This window comes from Cupressus sempervirens, chromosome 8 (genome assembly GCF_028749045.1).
Source record: "Cupressus sempervirens isolate cs-2001-9-10 chromosome 8, ASM2874904v1, whole genome shotgun sequence".
Lineage (NCBI taxonomy): Eukaryota > Viridiplantae > Streptophyta > Pinopsida > Cupressales > Cupressaceae > Cupressus > Cupressus sempervirens.
In genome coordinates, this window is record NC_143125.1 from 821,029,075 (window position 1) to 821,050,363 (window position 21,289).

Sequence of the window (21,289 nt, forward strand, 5' to 3'; positions counted from 1 at the left end):
AAATAAATTAATTTCTTATTAATTGCATTGGATAAAATAGAATTAAAAAAATTATTTTCTTTACAAATAAGTTGAAATAATTAACCAAATCCATTCATTTAAAAAATGTCAAAATAAATTAATTTCTTATTAATTTCATTGAATAAAATAGAATTAAAAATTTATTTTCTTTACAATAAATTGAAATAATTAACCAAATCCATTCATTTAAAAAATGTTGAAATAAATTAATTTCTTATTAATTTCATTGAATAAAATAGAATTAAAAAAATTATTTTCTTTACAATGAGTTGAAATAATTAACCAAAATAACAATATATTAAAACAAATAAAGTATATTAAAATAGAAACTTAACTATATTCCACTTCCAATTTTGTACAACCAAACAATGGAGTAACATATTCCCAGTCAAATACTAGGCAAACCAAACAAGAATGGGGTTACTCTTTTCCATTCTCATTCTTCATTTCCATTCCTATTCCACATTTGCATTCTAATTTTCCATTCCTATGCTTGCAACCAAACAAGCCCTTACGGAGAAGGATATGAATCTTGTGATTTTGAATTTATATATGTTATAATAAATTGATTTATTGTATAATAGGCATGTGTTCCATTGTTAAAAATAATTGGTTAAAAATGATTAAAGAAGTGATTTTATTAATTTACTAGTTAATCTTTATTTGTTTGTAATTTTAATTTAGTTTCAAAGTTTGATTATTGAATTGTATTATAGATAGACTAAATATATATTCCTCTTATCACTCATAACAATGATCTTTCTCCACTTTGAGATGACTAATGTGAAGACAAAAGAGAGATAGAGAGGTAAAAAGATTTATATTGATAGTAAAAAATAGGGAGAAAAAATTAGAGAGAGGAAGGATGTGTATAAGGGAGACATTTATGAAGTGAATGGCAAAGAAGAAGGTAGTAGGAGGGAGAGAAATAGGAAGAAGAGAGAGGAGCGTGAGAAGATGAAGAGATAAAATGATAAAGATATATGAGGTGATAGAGAAGATCAAAGAGAAATAGACATAATAGAATATAGATAATGAGAGATGAATGATAGATAGGGAAAGCCAGTGTATATAAGAAAGATATATGGATATATGAAAAAAGGAGATATAGAAATATAGAGTAAGATGGAGAGACAAGATAGATATGATGAGATAAAGATAATTTTAAATTACTGATTTTAAATAGTTAAATTTTTTATTTTGTATAGGAAATAATAGTTAGAGTGATAGATAAATAATAAAGGATATAGAGAGAGTGAGGGGGTGGGGAGAGTGTATAGATACATGGATAAGAATCAAATATCAAAATGCACAATAGTATACTTCATTCCCAAATCCTATTTTTGTGGCAATGAACTTCATCCAAGAAATATAAAAACATATTCAGTCAGTATGGAATTCCCATCTGAAATACAGTACCATGTAGAGCACATGTATCAACAAGACGAGGAAGTAGTAGTTGTGGGTCCCTTTTGGCCATACAATTAAATATTAGAATCTGCAAGCAAATACTATGATAGTTTCAGCACCATAAACAAACTTGCAATCTAATTTACATAAAACTTAAATACTCACCACTACAAGATTTAATTCTACGTAGGTAATACTGACCTGCTTTGTATCCTTCCTACACTTTCCGCTGCCATAGTTCTTTTGCTCAAAATTTGAATCTGATTTACATAAAACTTAAATACTCACCACTACAAGATTTCATACTATGAAGGTACTACTGACCTGCTTTGTATTCTTCCTATACTTTCCGCTGCCATAGTTCTTTTGGTCAAAGTCTGATGATAGTTGGTGATGGTCATTTTGGATTAAATTGGGCATTCCCTTAACTTGCGTAATTGACTGTGTATTGTCCTTTATAGCTTGTAAAAACCAAATGGCACATGCTTCCATGCTTTCTGGAGTGTGTGCTCCATCCAAATAGAAAATCAAGTCGCTAGAATAAACATTTTTAGCATCTTACATTGGGATCAAGAATAATTTGTCCACGACCTGGAAAACTGGTCATTGCGAGACCTTTAATGATTGGCTCTGGAAAACTTCCATCATCTATCTGGAACATAAACATCCTAACCCATGTTAATCAAGGGGCTTCCATTTACAACTTCAAACTAAACCATATTTTTAAACAGAGAAACAAATAATTGCAAATAATAAGCATCGACAGACATTCTCAGGAAGATCAAAATCTTTAGAATGCCCGGTTCTACTAAGCCAAGCATGACAAAGGGCAACGGCCAGTCCTGCATTTATGTATTGATGATCCCCGGCCAATCCTAGGTTAAAACCACCTAGACTTGAAATCCTCAATGGCAGTGCTACTTGAAGAGAAATCTGCATCATTCAAATAGAACATTAAAAAATGTTACGAAAGCCACAGAAAAACAAATTGAAAAATTTATAGGATGAAAATATCCTATAACTCACATCTTACTGTTTCTTAACTCTCATGCATTCTGATGAGGGATCATGTAGTATGATCTAAAATATTGATGTTAGAAAAAATAAAAATTTACGCAATAGAACTCAAAAAAAACAAATTTACATGAACAGTGGAAATCTAAAGTTTTGAAGGATGAAAACAACTGAATTTATTGTGTAAAAAGAAACGACATGTTAAATAAACTTGATGTTGCAAGAATCCGTGCAGATTCCAACTCTGATAAACTCTGAATTGTTTCAATATTTGGGTGTCCTGATTCTTGTTTGGTTTTTGCAATGTTTAACTTTAAACACCTCTTTGATTGCTTGAAATGTATGCTTTTTGATCTTTTGAAAATGAAAACTATACATGAAAGGTAATCTAAGTACTTGCAAATGCCAAACTTAGAGTGTCTTCTTTAATTTATTAATATATGCAATAAATATCAGTTGTAAATATCAAATCTAAGATAAATTTAGAGCTGTAGTGAGGAACCTAAATGATATTGCAGGGGTAATGGCACCCAAATGGAATTACAGCTATGAGTTGAGTTGGAGAAATGCAACCAAGAGTCTTCTTGTAATGTTTCTATTATAAAATAAATCATTTAGCAAACTATTGTAATGGACCAATTGATCTAAGGTATCTTAGACTCATTTTTATTTTGTTTTTGTAGTTTGTGTCACCGTCGGCTATCTTTATACACCCTCGAAAAGTTTTCTCCAATGAGTATTTAAGCATGATTTAGAGTTAGTTTTTATATATGCAATTTGGACTATATTTTCTATACTATGAATTCCTATTAGGATTCTTTGTTGTTCACCATTTTGAAAGTGAAAGATCTTCCCTATTTGGTTTGTTTTTTATTTTGGTGAGATTCAACCCTCAGCTTATTCCATCGCCTATAATACTTCACTCAGATTTGGCAAATCAGAGTACCATCATATTGCGAATTGGAGAAATCATTGTGTTTGATGTGATCTAACTCTCTTGAATGAAATCTGTGGCAAATATTTGTGTTTTTCTCTGCATATTCTATACATTTAGTTGTATACATTTCTATACTCTCCAACTCCATACATCACCCAGTGAAAACTTCCATTCAACAAATTGCATAGTCTTCAAATCGAACAACCCCCAAATTCTCAACTATATGACCTCATTATAGCATACAACCAACTCCATCAGACACTGTACGATTTAGTTAGGCTCCCATCATATGACCTTCTTGTTAATCTCCCATCGTACGACCCACCATACGACTTGATGTACACTACGTTCTCCTCCCTCACCATACATCAAATCAATCATACTGTACGGTCCTACTTCCTCCCACACCATACATTAGCCCAGTCACACAGTACAACCTTCCATTTGCCTACTGTGAGACATCTACACCCTCAGTCTTGTAGTTTTTTGTCCTTATATCGTACAACCATCAGGTGGAGTTTGTACGACCTCTCTCATTACTCCTACTGTATGACTATTGAGTATACTGTACGGCCTTGTCCGACATCTCCCTTCACTCTCACCATACAGTGTCAATTTCACTCTTCTACCCTACTTCCATTTTCGTGCACATATTCCATACTGCATAGTATTGTTTGAGTTGCTTTCAGACACCATTCAGAGGTCAAGAACATTACAGTGGTATCAGAGCACTTCGATCCTGCCAACCTATGAATACTGAATGAGGGTTTATAGTTGGAAGAGACAAAAAATCCATTCCGTTGATAGAATGACTGCCAAACCAGAACCAACAACTGTCAAACTCGTGGAACTACTGAGAGAACTTGCAAAGAATCAGGCACAGATCATCGATACTTAGTGGCTCATGGAAGAGACTCTCAAGAAGTTGGCTGACAATAAAATATCTAGAGAACATAATGGTCACAGTGTGGACTTGGTGTCCAGTAAAAAAAACCCTCATCCAACACGCTCTCGACCTTTCATGCCATCTTTTCAAGCACCACACAGAGCGAAATAACCAACCTTTGAAGAGATGGAAGAACAACTGAGAGAAGACTAGAAGAATGTGAATTTTGAGGAGGATATATCCTACAAAGATTATGCAGATTTGAGAATGAGATAGTCGGGAGGCAAAAATCGAAGATATTTTAACAATGATCTCAAAAGAAAGTTGAGTAAAGTGAATCTATCTCCATTTGATGGATTTGGATCCATATCTGCTCAAGCGTGAGTAATGAAGGCCGATACCTACTTCTAACTAAATTCTATGCCAGAAGAAGAAGCAATCAAATTTGCGGCACTGCACTTGGAGGGAGTTGTGCATGAATGGTGACATTATGACACCATCACATTGGGACATTATCAAATAACAACTTATGTGGAATTCACTAAGAGATTGATAGAGTGATTTGACGATAAAGATCTGGAACTCAATTTCAAAGATTTGGCACAACTGAGACAAACTTGATCGGTCAACCAATACATTGCAAAATTTAAAAAACTCTCTATTTTGGTCACAAACATTCCAGAAAAAAGATCGATAGTGCTCTTCATAGATAGACTGACAAAACCACTGAAAGGTTGGATAAAAGGGTTCAATCCTACCACTTTGTCAGAAGTTATTAAAAAGGAACGGAGAATGACATCATCATCCTCTCAAAGTTACTCACACCCCAAAGTATCGATGTTTCTGAGGGACAAAGATAATAAACCTTCACTCAAGAAGTCATCATTAGACGAAGTTGCCAAACAAGAACTTTGAAGGAAGAAATTATGTTTCAACTGCAAGGGACCGTGGGAACTTGGCCATAGATACCTTTGAAAAGGAAAAATACACTACATTGAGGTTGTGTCCAATGATGAGGATGAACAGGAAGAAATGCTCATCGAAGACAACCAACATCACAATGACACCAACATGGTTAGTCTGAACCGTACAGAAAGAATTGCAACTTTAGTATAGCAAGGGAGAACTATTTCCCTTGCTGGTAGCCCGAGATGTACAATTTTTTGTCTATGGGGTACCCTTCAGGGATAAAGGGCTACGATGATGCTAGATAGCGAAGCTACTCTAAACTTCATAAACTCATCTCTGGTGAAGTGAAGAGGTCTACCTATGGAGACACACACCTTGTTCCTTAGCTAAGTATCACAATGGTGAATCACACGGTGACTGAGGATTTCTTCATAGTGGACCTTGATAACATGGAGGTTATTCTAGGCATACAATGGATGGAGACACTTTATGAATACACTTAGAGTTTCAAATGGATGGATTTCACTTTCGTTGTTGATGGGAAGAAGGTTGTTCTCTATGAAATGGCTAATGAGGATCCGAAAGAAGTTTCTTCGCATCGAATGGAGGCAATTTTTTGGCGTCATGACATTGTGATGTAGGAGCATCTTGCATGGGAAAATTATTGAGAAAAAAAAAAATTGAAAAAAAAAAGTTGAAAAAAAAAAATTTGTGGAGGAGAGAGAAAGTGATGAAAATTAGAGAAAAAATAATAATAAAATAAAAAAGAGAAAAAAAAGAAAAATGAGATTTCTATTTTCGAGGTGCATAGGTGGCGTAATAAAAAATAAAATAAAAATAAATGGTTGTCATTCCATTTATCGAGGTGTGTGGGTAGAATTCTAGAAAGTTATGAATATTGTAGAAGGTTGTGGATAATGTAGAAGGTTGTGGAAGTTGTAGAAGGTTGTGGAGGAATTCTAGAAGCTTATGGATAAGTCATGCATTGGGTGGTAAGTGCCTATTTAAGCAAGGCATATGAGCATTTCTAATCAAGCTCAAGGAGTAGCTTGGGAAGGTAAAAGCTCAAGGAGTAGCTTGAGGAGTAGAAGCTCAAGGAGTAGCTTGAGGAGTAGAAGCTCAAGTGAAAGCTCAAGGAGAAGCTTGAGAAGTGGAAGCTTTGGAAGGAAAAGCTTGAATGTGTGAAAGTTGGAAGGTGTGAAAGAGAAAGAGGAAGTGAAGAGTGAGCTTTCTTGAGTCTGTAGACAGAGCACCGAATGTGAGGCAGTTTACAACAGGATTGTGATGGACTTGTGAGTGTGTAGACAGAGCGCCGAATGTGAGGCAGTTTACACTTGGATCTTGGATACAGTTGGAGAAGAGCTAGTGGCTGCAGTTTAGAAACAAGGAGGTTGCTTGGTAGCTTACGAGCACAAGTTGAGATCTTAGAGGTTTCTACCAGAGTGTGGATCTGGACTAGCTTGGGTTTAGATTGGATCTTGAGAGATCTTGCAGACATGTTATTGTAATTGCTATTGGATTTTCAAGTATAATAAAATTGTCTTCATATTGTTGCATTCTTGGTTGTGAGTTGGTAGGGTGGTGTAGCTTCATTAGTGGTATTAGAGGAGTACTTCATCAAGTGGTATCAAAGCAGGAGATCTTGAGTTTACAAGCAGATCACCGAAGTGTGAGGCAGTTTGTACCAGGACCTTGGTTGGGTGAAGTTTATCAGAGTAGGAGTTCCTGAGTGTACAAGAAGATTGCCTAAGTGTGAGGCAGTTTGTACCAGGACCTTGGTTGGGTGAATTTTATTAGAATGGGAGTTCGTGAGCGTGTAAACAGATCGCCGAAGCTGAGGCAGTTTGCACTAGAACCTTGGGAGGACATGCATATTGATCGATTGATGCAGAGATGGAAGACTGAACTTGTTGAGGCATGATTGTGGAGAGTTGGTGGATTGCAAATTCATTGTCCTAGACTTGTGATGTGGTTTCTGATTATTCGTGCGAGGTGGCAGGTTGTGATCTAACTTGCAAACAATTCGAGGTTGTCACAAGGAGTGTGGGAAGGATTTGTTGCAGAGGGTTTACGAAGATCTTGGGAGATGGCTCCAAGAGGATTGGACCCTAAGATGATTGCAAAAATCCATGATATAGTGGAGAGGAATTTTTCTAAGATGTTTTCTCGGTTGGATGCTAAAGCTAAGAAGGTCAAGGTGGAAGAGGATGGTTTTGCTGATCAGTTTGTGGAGCCTGATGCAGAACTTGCAAAGAAACTAGAGGTTGTTGCTAAAGATATTCGTAATGTTGTTGATGTTGGGACAGATGTTGGTTTTCATGATCAATTGGTTGAGTCTAACATGGATATTGCGGAGCACTGGTCGTAGATGATCTAGTTGATGTTGGTGGTGACTTGTATGTTATAGAGCACTTGGTCGTGGATGACCTAGTTGTAGTTGGAGGTGAGTTATGTATTGCAGAGCATCTTGTTGTGAGCAATGAGATTGCTGGTGTTGAGAATTTGGCATGTGTTGATGGAGATCTATATGTGGTTGTTGATGTGGGGTTTGTTGCTACAGGTGTGAATTCACTAGTTACTGATGTGGATGAGAGTTTTCTGTTGAAGCATTATGTTCAGTTTGTTCCTAGGAATGAGCATGATTGGATGGTTGAGATGCTGGTGTGGAGGATTTGCATGGTGGTTTTGTTGTCCCTATTGAGGTGGAAGCCTTTGGTGAAGATGAAGATGGTGGTAGATCTTTCTTTTGGCATCAAAGTGTGGGACGCACTTTTCTATCTACCGAGGGAGTCTGATTCAGGAGCATCTTGCATGGGAAAATTATTGGAAAAAAAAAACAAAAAGTTGAAAAAAAAAAATTATGGAGGAGAGAGAAAGTGACGAAAATTAGAGGAAAAATAATAAAAAAATAAAAAGGAGAAAAAAAAGGAAAAGGAGATTTCTATTTTCGAGGTGCATAGGTGGCGTAATAGAAAAAAAAAAAAAAATGGTTGACATTCCATTTATCGAGGTGTGTGGGTAGAATTCTAGAAAGTTATGAATATTGTAGAAAGTTGTGGATAATGTAGAAGGTTGTGGAAGTTGTAGAAGGTTGTGGAGGAATTCTAGAAGCTTATGGATAAGTCATGCATTGGGTGGTAAGTTTTTATTTAAGCAAGGCATATGAGCATTTCTAATCAAGCTCAAGGAGTAGCTTGGGAAGGTAAAAGCTCAAGGAGTAGCTTGAGGAGTAGAAGCTCAAGGAGTAGCTTGAGGAGTAGAAGCTCAAGTGAAAGCTCAAGGAGAAGCTTGAGAAGTGGAAGCTTTGGAAGGAAAAGCTTGAATGTGTGAAATTTGGAAGGTGAGAAATTTGGAAGGTGTGAAAGAGAAAGAGGAAGTGAAGAGTGAGCTTTCCTGAGTCTGTAGACAGAGCGCCGAATGTGAGGTAGTTTACAGTAGGATTGTGATGGACTTGTGAGTGTGTAGATAGAGCGTTGAATGTGAGGCAGTTTACACTTGGATCTTGGATAAAGTTGGAGAAGAGCTAGTGGCTGCGGTTTAGAAACAAGGAGGTTGCTTGGTAGCTTGCGAGAACAAGTTGAGATCTTAGAGGTTTCTACCAGAGTGTGGATCTGGACTAGCTTGGGTTTGGATTGGATCTTGAGAGATCTTGTAGACATGTTATTGTAATTGCTATTGGATTTTCAAGTATAATAAATTTTTCTTCATATTGTTGCATTCTTGGTTGTGAGTTGGTAGGGTGGTGTACCTTTGTTAGTGGTATTAGAGGAGTACTTCATCACATTGCTTGGGCTGCACATTGTTTTGTTTTGATAGAACCTATAAAAGGGCAACAGACACCTCTCTAGGATGATGAGCTCCAAAAGATTCTAAGCAACCACAATAAAGGTTTTATAGACATTCTAGCCGGCATACCCCTGCATTGAGGGTTTGAACATAAAATTGAGTTGGAAGCAGGAGTCAAACCGGTCATAACCATATTGTATTGCCATCCCAAGAAGTTCAAAGATGAGATTGAAAAGATGATTTGGGAACTGCTAGAAAAAGGATGGATCTATCCTAGTTCTAGACCTTTCGCATCATTGGTGGTATTGGTCAAAAAGAAGAATGAGACAATGTGCATGTGTGTGGACTATCGTGTGTTGAACAAAAAAAATAAAATAGATATCTCATTCCAAGGATAGATGAGTTGTTGGATGAATTACATGACATCTTAATATGTAGATAAAAACTTCTTTAGTTTCTCCCTCTGTCATCTTTCTTGTGATTGATCTGTAGTTCCAACTCTTTGATTACTTTAGGCATCTCTAAAGTAAGATCCACTACATCAATTTGTAACATATGAAAATCAGCTTGTTTGATGCAGAGCACTGCTTTTGTTACTTAGACAGCCTTTGATAGGGGTATCACCCCTAATTTACCTCTTAGATACTCATGAACATCCTTAACTAATGCTTTTGTGAAGATATCAACAATTTGTTCTTTTGTGTTAACATATTCCATCTTCACCTCTTTATGTTGAACTAATTCTCTCAAGTAATGATACATGATTGCAATGTGCTTAGTCTTTGTGTACATCATAGGATTTTTTGATATATTTATAGCACTTGTATTATCACAATAAAGTGTCATTGGTTCTGTGATCTCTTCATTCATACCTTTGAGTGTTAGTTTGATCCATATAATATTTGTACAATTTACAACAATAACAACATATTCAGCTTCAGTAGTAGATTGTGAAGTGAATTTTTGTTTTATGTTAGTCCATGTAACTAGCCTCTATCCTCCTCCACTGGTGCTCTTTCTATCATCAATGTTTCTAGTCCGATCAACATCAATATAGGCTCTTAATTCAAATTTATCATTTTTCTTATAGTATAGACCATACTCTATTCCTTTCAGATATCTCATTATTCTCTTTACAACTATCAAATGATTCTCCCTGGGATTAGCAAAGAATCTTGTAACTATCCCTACAGATAATGCAATTTTAGGTCTGCTACGTACTACATATTGTAATTTACCAATCATAGAATTGTAAAATGTTTGATTCGCCTTAGCTAAATCATCATTCTTTGACATTGTGTCCTATCACCATAGGTGTACTTACTAGTTTAGAATCCTCCAATCCAAAAGTTTACATTATTTCCTTGACATACTTTGACTAACTGATGTATATACCATATTTCATCTGATATACATGCAAACCCACAAAAAACTTGATCTCTCCAAACATAGACATCTCAAATTCTTGCTTCATTTTATTTGCAAAAGCCTTACATAAAACATCTTGACCTCCAAATATGATATCATCAACAAAAATTTCAGATAACAAAATATCTTTGTCTTTTTCTATCTTTATTTATAGATTATTGTTATCGTCAGTCCTTTCAAATCCAATCTTCACAAGATACTTATGAAGTCTCTCTTACCAAGCTCTTGGTGCTTGTTTCAAACCATATTAATCTTTGTGTAATGTACATACCATGTTCTTATTGTTAACATCAAAAAATCCTTCGAAGTTTTCTATGTAAACTTTTTCCTTTAATATGTCATTCAGAAATGCAGATTTAACACCCATTTGATAAGCTTTGAAACTTTTGTATGCAGAATAGGAAAGTAGAGTTCTTACTCCATCCAATCTAGCAATAGGAGAAAATGTCTCTCCATAGTCAATTCCTTCTTCTATAATTTTGGAGATAATAAGAAGCCAAATTTATGTTCTTGCAACTTTTTATTTCTTTATTTTTGTTATGTGTTTATGTTATTGAGGGAGTGCCCTTTATCATGGACATTAATGTAGAAAATAATAAACACCTTAAAGAACATTTTGAATTAGACATAAACCAATATAAAAATAAATACAATAGTGACAAGATTTTGAACATGGTAAAATTTTGTTTACATATCAAGAAGATTACATATTTTTTGTCCCTTTATAACTATCATTTAGCCCCCCATCATTACAATTCTAGAGTCTAACATATATTATTTTTCTTTCAAAGATACACTCCTAACAAAAAGCCAAATATCTATTTTAACTAATCATGAGACAATTGCTTGTCATTGGTTCATGCAATTACTATTACTAAACATATCAAATATGCTTAGACTTGTCTCTTGATTTTGGGGGACCAATTTGATTGTTCTTGCTCACTTGTAGGAGACAATTTGCATCATTCTCCCCTTATTTTTAAACTACTTGGTTCAAAGCTTATTTATATGAACAAACTTCAATATTACAACACTTGTACTATTAATGACCTAACTATTACATCTTTGTTTTTTGCAAAGTGAGATCACTTTTTTTCTTGTCCCAAGATGTTCTAAAATGAGGATAATTTGCATATTCGCTCCTCATCTCTTCAAAACCAATCAATCCTTGACTCATTACAACTAGTAAATGACATCTTTTATTCAAAGCATCAATCAGTACATTGTATTTACCACTCCTATGGTGCATAAAAGAACTATACACCTGAAAGAATAAGCCAATTTAGCATGTTTACAAGACATCTCATCATGCAAATTTATGTACTTTAAGGCTTGGTTGTAAGTCATCAAAATGAATTCCTTATGTAGGAGATAGTGCTTCCAATAGTTCAATGCTTGTACCACAACATAAATTTTTTTTTTTCCCACAGATATTTTTGCATGTTTGAAAAAAGGGCTACATCATTTCATATCAAAACTTATTCAAGAGATACATCAACAAGTTAGGCTCAAATTACAATCTATGATTAAAAAATACAAAAGGAAAGATGATTTTCATAGGAGAAGAAGATTTTTAAAGAAGGATAAATGGTAGAAAGATATCTACTCAAAGAATTGTACCCCCAAGGTACCTACAATAAGTTGAAGCCCAATAAAATTGGACCATGTTAAATTACAAGGAGGATAAATGACAATGTTTATTAAATTGAATTGTTAGAAGACTTTGACATTAGTCCCATCTTTATTGTTTTTAATGTTCATTCATACTAAACTAAAGATAGTGATGAACATGATAAAAATGAGACAAAAGATGACGATTGGATAAAACACTTGTCAAAAAATATAATAGAACATATTAAATGAGTATTAGATATTAAATTGGTGACTACTTAATCTAAATGCTACAAGATGTACTTTGTTAAGTGGGAAGGTCTATTATATCTATATAAGTTTTGAGTCTTAGAATATAAATTGATTGAGTAAAGAAAAGTTGGTCCTACTTTTGAACTGGATACAAAAGGCCATGAATATTCAACCTTTTCAAGACAAGGGGAGGATGGCATAGAACATTAAATCCAACAAACATCCATGTTTTGATAGGGGAGTGATTGTTTTAGGATTCCATAGGCTTCAATTAAAGTCTTAACCACATGTGCAACCATTGGTTTGACCAGTCTTTCTTCGTTAACTATTGTCTCATATTTGGTTAGAAGTTAGTTGCCAATTGAATTAATTTAAGAGTCTTGACATAGGGGTAAGGTACATTCAAGAAGAAACACTCAACTTAAACATACAACAAGCCTTGCTCTAATCTACACATGGAAGAAACATACAAAGCAATGTACATAAGGAAAGATTACATGGGTGTAATTAATAAGTAACACATTGAACATAAGGCTCGACAATTGGCAACCACACTAGTATAATAATTAAAATAAGCTTGTCAACATGTCTGGCTATGAGGCCTTCTAGTTTTTAGCCATATACAATGAGTTTACGAAATTAGAATCCAAGTTCCCATTATATCCTACTTCTCAATATCTCATCTCATCCTCTACTATCTCTCACTCTTCTACCTCTAACCAAGCTTCTTATATAGCCATCTAAGCCACAAGTCTACTAGTCAAGTGAGTAATTACATTATAGGTCCAACCTAAGAATAGTAAACAAAAACAAGTGCTAAATAAAACATAAGGATATGCACACTTGAGGGTGAATCCACACATATCCTAGGAGTGATCTCAAAACTTGGCAACATGTCACATTAACATAAGAAACCTTTCCAAATGAAAGAACACACCTCGTTAGAAGGGAATATGCCAAAATAGAGACTGCAAAGAATGACTCACAACTCAAGAAATACAAATGATCAAATCTTGCACTCTTAGGAGGAGGATCAAGGATAGGTCATCATCACCATGTTAACCATGCATAACATGACACCAACAATAGAAACAACTACCTCATGAAAAATAGATTGGTAAAAAAAATAAGATACATTTTTAGTTGATGCAAGATTGATCAAGAACCAAGATGCTCCTGCATTAGACACCTAAGGTTAATAAAGAACTGATTTCCACATCAAGAACTATTCATATTCTAACCTAAATTATTAAGATCCAACTCATCTAGTGTTATCCATGAACTATCTTGAACTAGTATATCTTTCCACTGAACTAGGTATTCCATGTAATCCTTTCCTCTGGTACTCTTTCTTACTCTTCTATTTAGAATCTTTTCAATGTCTTCTTTCTACCTTCTAGGATAACCTAGGTTATTGTTATTCTCATCTTCTGATTCATAGTAATAAAAGATATCTTAAATTTTAAATATAGGTGATATATCCATATCTTCTTGTAATTCCACTTCATAGGCATTTCCATTGTCAAACCTTATCAAAATATAACAAGGTCCAAAATTCTTCTTTTTTAGCTTACTGTAGGTATGAACTAGAAATCTATTTTTCTTCAAATGAATCATTACCTCATCACCAACTTCAAAAGATTTGTGTCTCTTCCTTTTAGTAGCTCTCTATTTATACTTATGATTATTGTCTTCCAAATTTCTTTTAACTTCCTCATGTAAAGTCTTTATGAAAATTGTAAAGTACTTAGCTTCAACACTCCTTTTCTAAGTAGGTAATTCTCTTAAATATATGGTTCCTTTAGGATGAAATCTAGTAACAATCTCAAAAGGTATTTTCTTAGTACTTCTATTGATAGAACTATTGTATGGAAACTCTACCTATGCAAAAACTAAATCCCAATTAGCAGGCTTATCTCTAACTAAACATCTTAGTACTTGTTACCCAATAAAAAATTCACTACTTTAGTTTGTCCAATTGTATGAGGGTGAGATGTATAACTAAACTTCAACATTCTATTCATTTTTTTGAAAGTGTTCTCCAAAAATATGTTAGGATTAGCCACTGGCAGAAATAACAGTTACATGCAAATATAACCAATAAAAAAATAGATCGCACATAAGAGAACGCAAGACACAAAGATTTAATGTAGTTCACCCAATCCTTAGGCTATGTCCACCAACAACAAGTCCAATATTATTATTATCTAGTGATTACAATCCACAATCCCTTACAACTCAATAATGCTGCAAGAAACTACAATATCACCATGATTACATTATGAAATGCCTAACCCTAAGCCCTTTTATATAACCTTTTTGTCACTTACAAATTTAGGGCTAGAATAAGTCATCCAATAGAAAAATGCAGCTGACACCTTTTATAGTATAAGGTCATTTTTGGCTTTAAGGACGATGCCCCTAAAAAGCCCCGTGGGGGCATTGCTGCTTGACCCCACCTTGTACTTCAACAAGAAGAATACCTAAGGTGCTGCCCCCAAACTCTTGTAGAAATAATCTGGGGAGAAATCATGCCAAATAAATCTCTAAGTTTGATTAGGATCCACATAACAACAAAATAGCTAGTAAGGTTAGCATCTCTTTTTGAAACAATAGTCTTAGGAAAACCATGCAATCTTACTACTTCCTCGAAAAATAACTTAGCTACATACAATGCACTAGAGGTCTTCTTACAAGGTATAAAATGTACCATCTTTGAAAATCTATCAACCACTACCAAAATAGAATCATTACCTTTCTAAGTTCTAGGCAACCCAAGAACAAAGTCCACACTCACATCTTCCCAAGGTCTATCAAGTACAGGTAAAGGAGAATATAATCCCACATTCTAACTAGTTTCTTTTGCTACTTGACAAATTTTGCAACTTCTAACCATTTGTTGCACATCCGTGTAAATTTGTGGCCAAAAGTATCTCTTAGATTTCACTTTAACAATTTTATCAATCCCAAAAAGTCGAACAAGTCCACCACTATGTTTCTCTTTTATTATGTTCTCTCTCATAGATCCTCAAGGTATGCACAACTAAATTCCTTTGAGCAACATGTCTTCTTGAATGAAATAATTAGTCCACTTATCACTCACTATCTATTCCTTACAAACTTTCCAAGGTTCTAAAAAATCTAGATTAGTCTCATAGAAACACTTCAAATCATCAAAGCCAAGTACCTCAACTCTAATCTCTATCAACAAATTTCTTCTTTGGCTCAGTGCATCAACAACTTTGTTTAACTATCCACTTTTATGCTTCAATGAAAAAAAAAAACTTTTCAAGAACCCAACCCACTTCATATGTCTTTGATTCAACTTATTCTGACTTTCCAAATATTGTAGAGCTCCAATGTTCAATGTACAATACAAAATTCGTAGGCATTAGATAATGTCTCCATTTCTTCAAAGATTGAAACATAGCATGAAATTCTTGATCATAAACTGAATATTTTCTCATAGCATCATTCAAATTTTCACTAAAGAAAGCTACATGCCTTCCTTGTTGACTCAAAATAGCTCCAATTTCACTTCCACTAGCATCACATTCAACTTTGAAAACTTTATTGAAATCAAGCAAAGAAATTGTAGTCAATTCTATAATCTTTTGCTTCAATATTTCAAAACTCTTTTGTGCTCCATGTGTCCATTTGAAACCCCTTTATCTCCTCTCATGGTCTCATTCATAACATTACAAATATAACTAAAATTCTAGATAAACTTCTTATAAAAACTTTCCAATCCATGAAATGATCTTACCTCTCCAATATTCTCAGGTGTAAGCCAATCAATAATTACTCTTACCTTTTCAAGGTCCATCTTTAAACCATCATCTGAAATTTAAAAACTAAGGTACACTATCTCCTCTTTCATAAATGAACATTTCTTTAAGTTAATCAGCAACTTCTCTTTCAATATCTACAATAATTGTCTGAAATGTTCAAGGTTATCTTTCTTACTTTTACTGAATATCAAAATGTCATCAAGGTATACAATCAAAAACTTACCCAAGAAACTTTTCAAAAATTCATTCATTAGCCTCATGAAACTACTAGGTGCATAAGTTATACCAAAGGGCATAACCATACCAAAGGGCATAACCATCCATTCATAGGAACCTTCATTAGTCTTAGAAGAATTCTTCCATTTGTCTCTTTCTCTTATTCTAATATGGTGATACCCACTTTTCAAATCAATCTTTGTGAAATAGTTTGCTCCACTTAAACTATCCATTATGTCATCCATTCTAGGCAAAGTAAATTTTTATTTTACTATTATATCTCTTGAATTAGTGTGCATCCTCCATTCCCCATTCTTCTTAGGTGCCACTACCACAAGTACGACACATGGACTCAAACTTTCTCTAATCAATTTTTTCTCTAGCAATTCTTGCACTTATCTATTCATCTCAATCTTCTCATTAGGTGTTAACCTATGTGGTGCTTTATTAGGTAAACTAGCTCCACATATCAAATCTATAGAATGACTTATACTTCTCATAGGAGGCAAACCATTAGGTACATTATCAAAAATGGTGTCATGAAATTCTGTTAGCAAAGGTTCAATCTCAAGTGCATGTTCTAATTCATCTTGTTTCTCACTTTTCTTTGGAATCAAAACATAGAAAACATTTTGTTATTTCATCTCTCTTGAAAACTTATTACCCTCAAGTAAACATACTTTGACTGTAGTACAATGATTTTTGCTCAACTTCTCTAGGAAAGGTAACAATATTTGTTTTGTCTCATTCACCCAAATAGTATATCAATTCAATCTCCCATCATGTAAAGATTTTTTATCATAATACCAAGGTCTACCAAAAAGAACGTGACAAAAATCCATATGCATAATATCACACAAGACTTCATCCTAATAATTCCCAATTTTAAATTTGACAAGGAATTGCTCACTTACAAGTAGTTTATGCTCCTTCTGGATCTAATAAATATGGTATGGTTTAGGGTGTCTCAACCTATGCAAATGCAGTTTGTTAACTAGACCTTTAGATGCCAAGTTATCAGAACTTCCACTATCAATGATTACTTTGCAACATTTTCCAGCAATCTTAAATTTGGTTTTTAATAAGCTTCTTCTCAGAATAGGTTCTTCATCAATTTCTTCTTTCCACAAGACTCTTCTTACCACCAAGTTTTCACCCTTCTTAGGTTCATTAGATGTTTCATCAAATTCTTCACAAGCCAAAGTTTTTATGCTATTACCTCCAACTTTCTTTCCAGAGTTAGTACATTTGAAAGCCCTGTAACCTTCTTCTCCACATTTGTAACAAGTACCCTTAAACCAAGACCTTTCTTCCCTTTTTCCATTATTTTTATTCCTAGAGTAACCAGTATAGCTCCCTAATTACCTCTTTTACTAGCATGTTCATCCTTCTCTCCTTTATCTTTCATTGAATTGTTAGATCTACTAATTTCTCCATAAGTTTTGCCTCTACTTCTTTGAAATCTACCATCTCTTCCTCTTTCTTTTTTATCATATTTCTTTATCGATCTTTCTTCAACCTTCAAAGAAAATCGATAAGCTTCCTCCACACTATCCATCTTAACATAGTTAATATCATCTTGAATTGATATTCTCAGGCCATTCAGGTATCTAGCCACTTTTTCCACTTCATCTTCCACATTTCCATATCCGATATCTAGTTTGTAGAATTCCTCAGTATATTCCTTCACACTCATGTCCTTTTGATTCAAATTTTGTATCTTCCTCAACAAACTAACATGGTAATCTATAGGGAGAAACTTCTTCTTCATTTTTCCAAGAATTTTCATCCATGTCTTGATCTTTTCCTTTCCTCTCTTCTGTCTATCAACTTGCAAATGATCCCACCAAAGAGATGCATGACCTTTCAAGTTTCTAACTACTATATTAACCCTTTTATTATTAGGAATACCTTCATACTCAAAATAATTTTCTATTTTAGAGATCCAATCCAATACCACATTAGTCTCAAGTTTTCCATCATAACAAGAAACTTCAACAACATGTCTAGCATTTTCTCTAGATAAAACTTTTAGAAGCCTTTCTTTATCTTGTTTAACTTCAAGCTTAGGATTAGGGTTAGGTACTTCCTCTTCCTCATCACTAAAATATTCAAGATGTACTCCTCTTCTCTATAATTTCTCCACAACTTCAAGTCTGGTTGCAATCTTCCTCAAAATATCCATTATAACATTGTCAACATTTCCTCTACCATGAACCATCTTGACAATAGTTCCTACAAGGTCGTAACCTTTTGCAAGTTATAGGTCAGATCTCAAATCTTCCACCCCACAACCAATCCAATAAGGTTTCCCATGATCCAATCCATAAGAAAGAACTCTCTTTGATACCACTTGACACAGGGGCAAGGTATATTCAAGTAGAAAAACTCAACTTAAACATACAACAAGTCATGCTCAAAGATACACATGGAAGCAACATACAAAGCAATGTACATAAGGAAAGATTCCAAACATTTACTTAGGTGTAATTAATAAGTAACACATTGAACATAAGGCTCAACATTTGGAAACCACACTGATGTAATAATTAAAAGAAGTATGTCAACATGCCCGACTATGAGGCCTTCTAGGTTTTGACCATATACAATGAGTTTAGAAGTTAGAACCCAAGTTTTCATCCTATATTTACTTCTCAATATCTCATCTCATCCTCTACTATCTCTGACTCTTCTATCCCTAACCAAGTTTCTTATATAGCTAGCTAAGCCACAAGTCGGCTAGTTAAATATTTAATTACATTATAGGTCCAACTTAAGAAGAGTAAACCAAAATTGGTGCTAAATAAAACATAAGGCTATGCACACTTGAGGGAAAATCCACACATGTCCTAGGAGTCAGCTCCTAACATTGCAATACATCACATTAACATAAGAAACCACACCAAATGAAACAACATACCTTTCTAAAAGGGAATATGCCAAAATAGAGACCACAAAGAATGACTCACAACTTGAGAAATACAAATGATCAAATCTTGTGCTCTCTTAGGAGGAGGATCAAGGATAGGTCCTCATCATCATGTTAACTACGTATAACATGATGCCAACAAAAAAAATGTCTACTTCATGAATAATTGACTAGTACAAAAAACAAGATACATTTTTGGTTGATGCAGGATTTCTCAAGACCCGAGATGCTCCTACATCAAGTCTTTAGTGCAATAGGAGGATACATAGATCAGAGGAAGTTAGTGATGGTATTGTTAAATAATTTTGAATATGTTCTATTTTTATTATTAGTTATGCTTGAATCATTTTTAGGAAGTAAATTTTGATTCTAGATGCATTTATTTTACTATTCCATATGTTTTTGTTGTAAGGAAATTATTTTTATCTAATTTAAACAAGTTAGAAAATACAGTGTTTCTAAAAGTGTTTTTTGCATGTCTGAAGAAAGGGTTGCATCACTCAATCTTCTCATTTGATCCACACATACTTTTCAATTACCTCACATGTCACACGCCTACATTTCATTCACTTTTCGTGACACAAATGTGCATGCACACACACACATGTCCCAAAAACATTAACAAGGTCAACCATGACAATTATAAACATTGTTAGCACTAGGTTGGCCAAAATGAAATAAAAATTCAATATGGTCCAAGCCAAGATATAAAGGAGACCCAAATTCATCATAATAAGTCTTCTTCATGTGATATAATTAAAGAACACACATTGTAACATCCTCAAAATCTAGATGCAAATAGAAAGACATAAAAAAGAAGTCATCATTCAGTTCAAAAATATTCTTCAAAACACAAAAACTATATGAAGCCCAACATGCTACACCATAATAATCCTTAACCTCTTAACTCTTTTCTTAAACAATATCTAGTACAATAAAACTCAAATCCAATCACTACAAATAATTGAGTCAGCTAAGAGCTAACACATAAAACAATATCACACTTGTGACAATAAATCTTAGCTTGTGGGGAAAAAATAAAAACCTAAAGTGAAATACTACATGAATCATTTGACCACATCAACCAAACCAAAAACCTTAGATTTCAATGCAAAACAATGCAAAGTTTTTATTGAGCATGTCTAATCTTTTCTTGACAACAAGCCTTAGGATCAACCAACACTACATCATATCTTTGTCAAAAGAATAGTTGAGGACATGAAAACATGATAGTGCAATATTCATAGTATAAAACCATTCTACAAAGCACATAGTGTCATTTGAAGCTCAATATGCTAGAACACAATTATTTTAAACCTAGTCTTAAATTGTATGTAGTGCAATAAAACTCAAATCTAGTCATTACAAATAATTTAGTCAGCTAAGAGCTAACACATAGAACAATATAACAACTATGATGACAAATATTTTTTGTGGAAAAAAATTAAAATAAAAACTAAAGCGAAACACTGCACAACCCGTTTGACCATATCCACCAAACCACAAACCTTAAATTTCAATGCCAAAAAATGCAAAGTATAAATTGTCAAGATCTTTTCTTGACATCATGACTTATGATCAAACAACATTCCATTGTATCTCTGTCAAAAGAATAGAGGACATGAAAATATGATAGTACAATATTCATAGTATACAACCATTATAACAAGAATTACAAGATGCCATCATTGTGTCATGCAATGAATGTAAATCATCCTCCCATAAGGTCTTCAAATATTTTTTTCATGTTTTTATCCACCCATCTTGCTTCCATATTCTACGTAAACATTATACTACCTTAAAAATCAACATCAAAAATCAATACCAATTAGTTATTGTCCTTTGAGCGCTCATAAAATCATATCGATCACTAGCTACTATTTTCTACATTGAATTATTCAAATATTTTTCGTCACTCATTAGTCCTTCAAATCTTCTTCAACAATCAATTTCATCTCTTTTACTAATTTCTCTATGTGAAAGTTGACATCAATTCCACCAAACATAGAGACACACATTGGATAAGTATGATTTTTTTTATAACGACTCATGATTGTTATGGATGTGTATGATTTATATATGTTCATATTTATGATTTT

The 21,289-nt window shown here is 33.9% G+C and overlaps 1 protein-coding gene across 1 annotated transcript; it reads right to left on the minus strand.

Moving 5' to 3' along the window:
* Window positions 1-1,368: 1,368 nt before the first annotated feature.
* On the minus strand, window positions 1,369-16,080 carry LOC149544917 (folylpolyglutamate synthase-like). Its single transcript, XM_089796023.1, has 5 exons — window positions 16,021-16,080; window positions 2,200-2,364; window positions 2,032-2,083; window positions 1,756-1,988; window positions 1,369-1,519 (listed from the first exon to the last, which is right to left on the minus strand). The coding sequence occupies exons 1-5, from the start codon at window positions 16,078-16,080 to the stop codon at window positions 1,409-1,411; spliced, it is 621 nt and encodes a 206-aa protein (XP_089652149.1). The 3' UTR covers window positions 1,369-1,408.
* Between the last annotated feature and the right edge of the window lie 5,209 nt (window positions 16,081-21,289).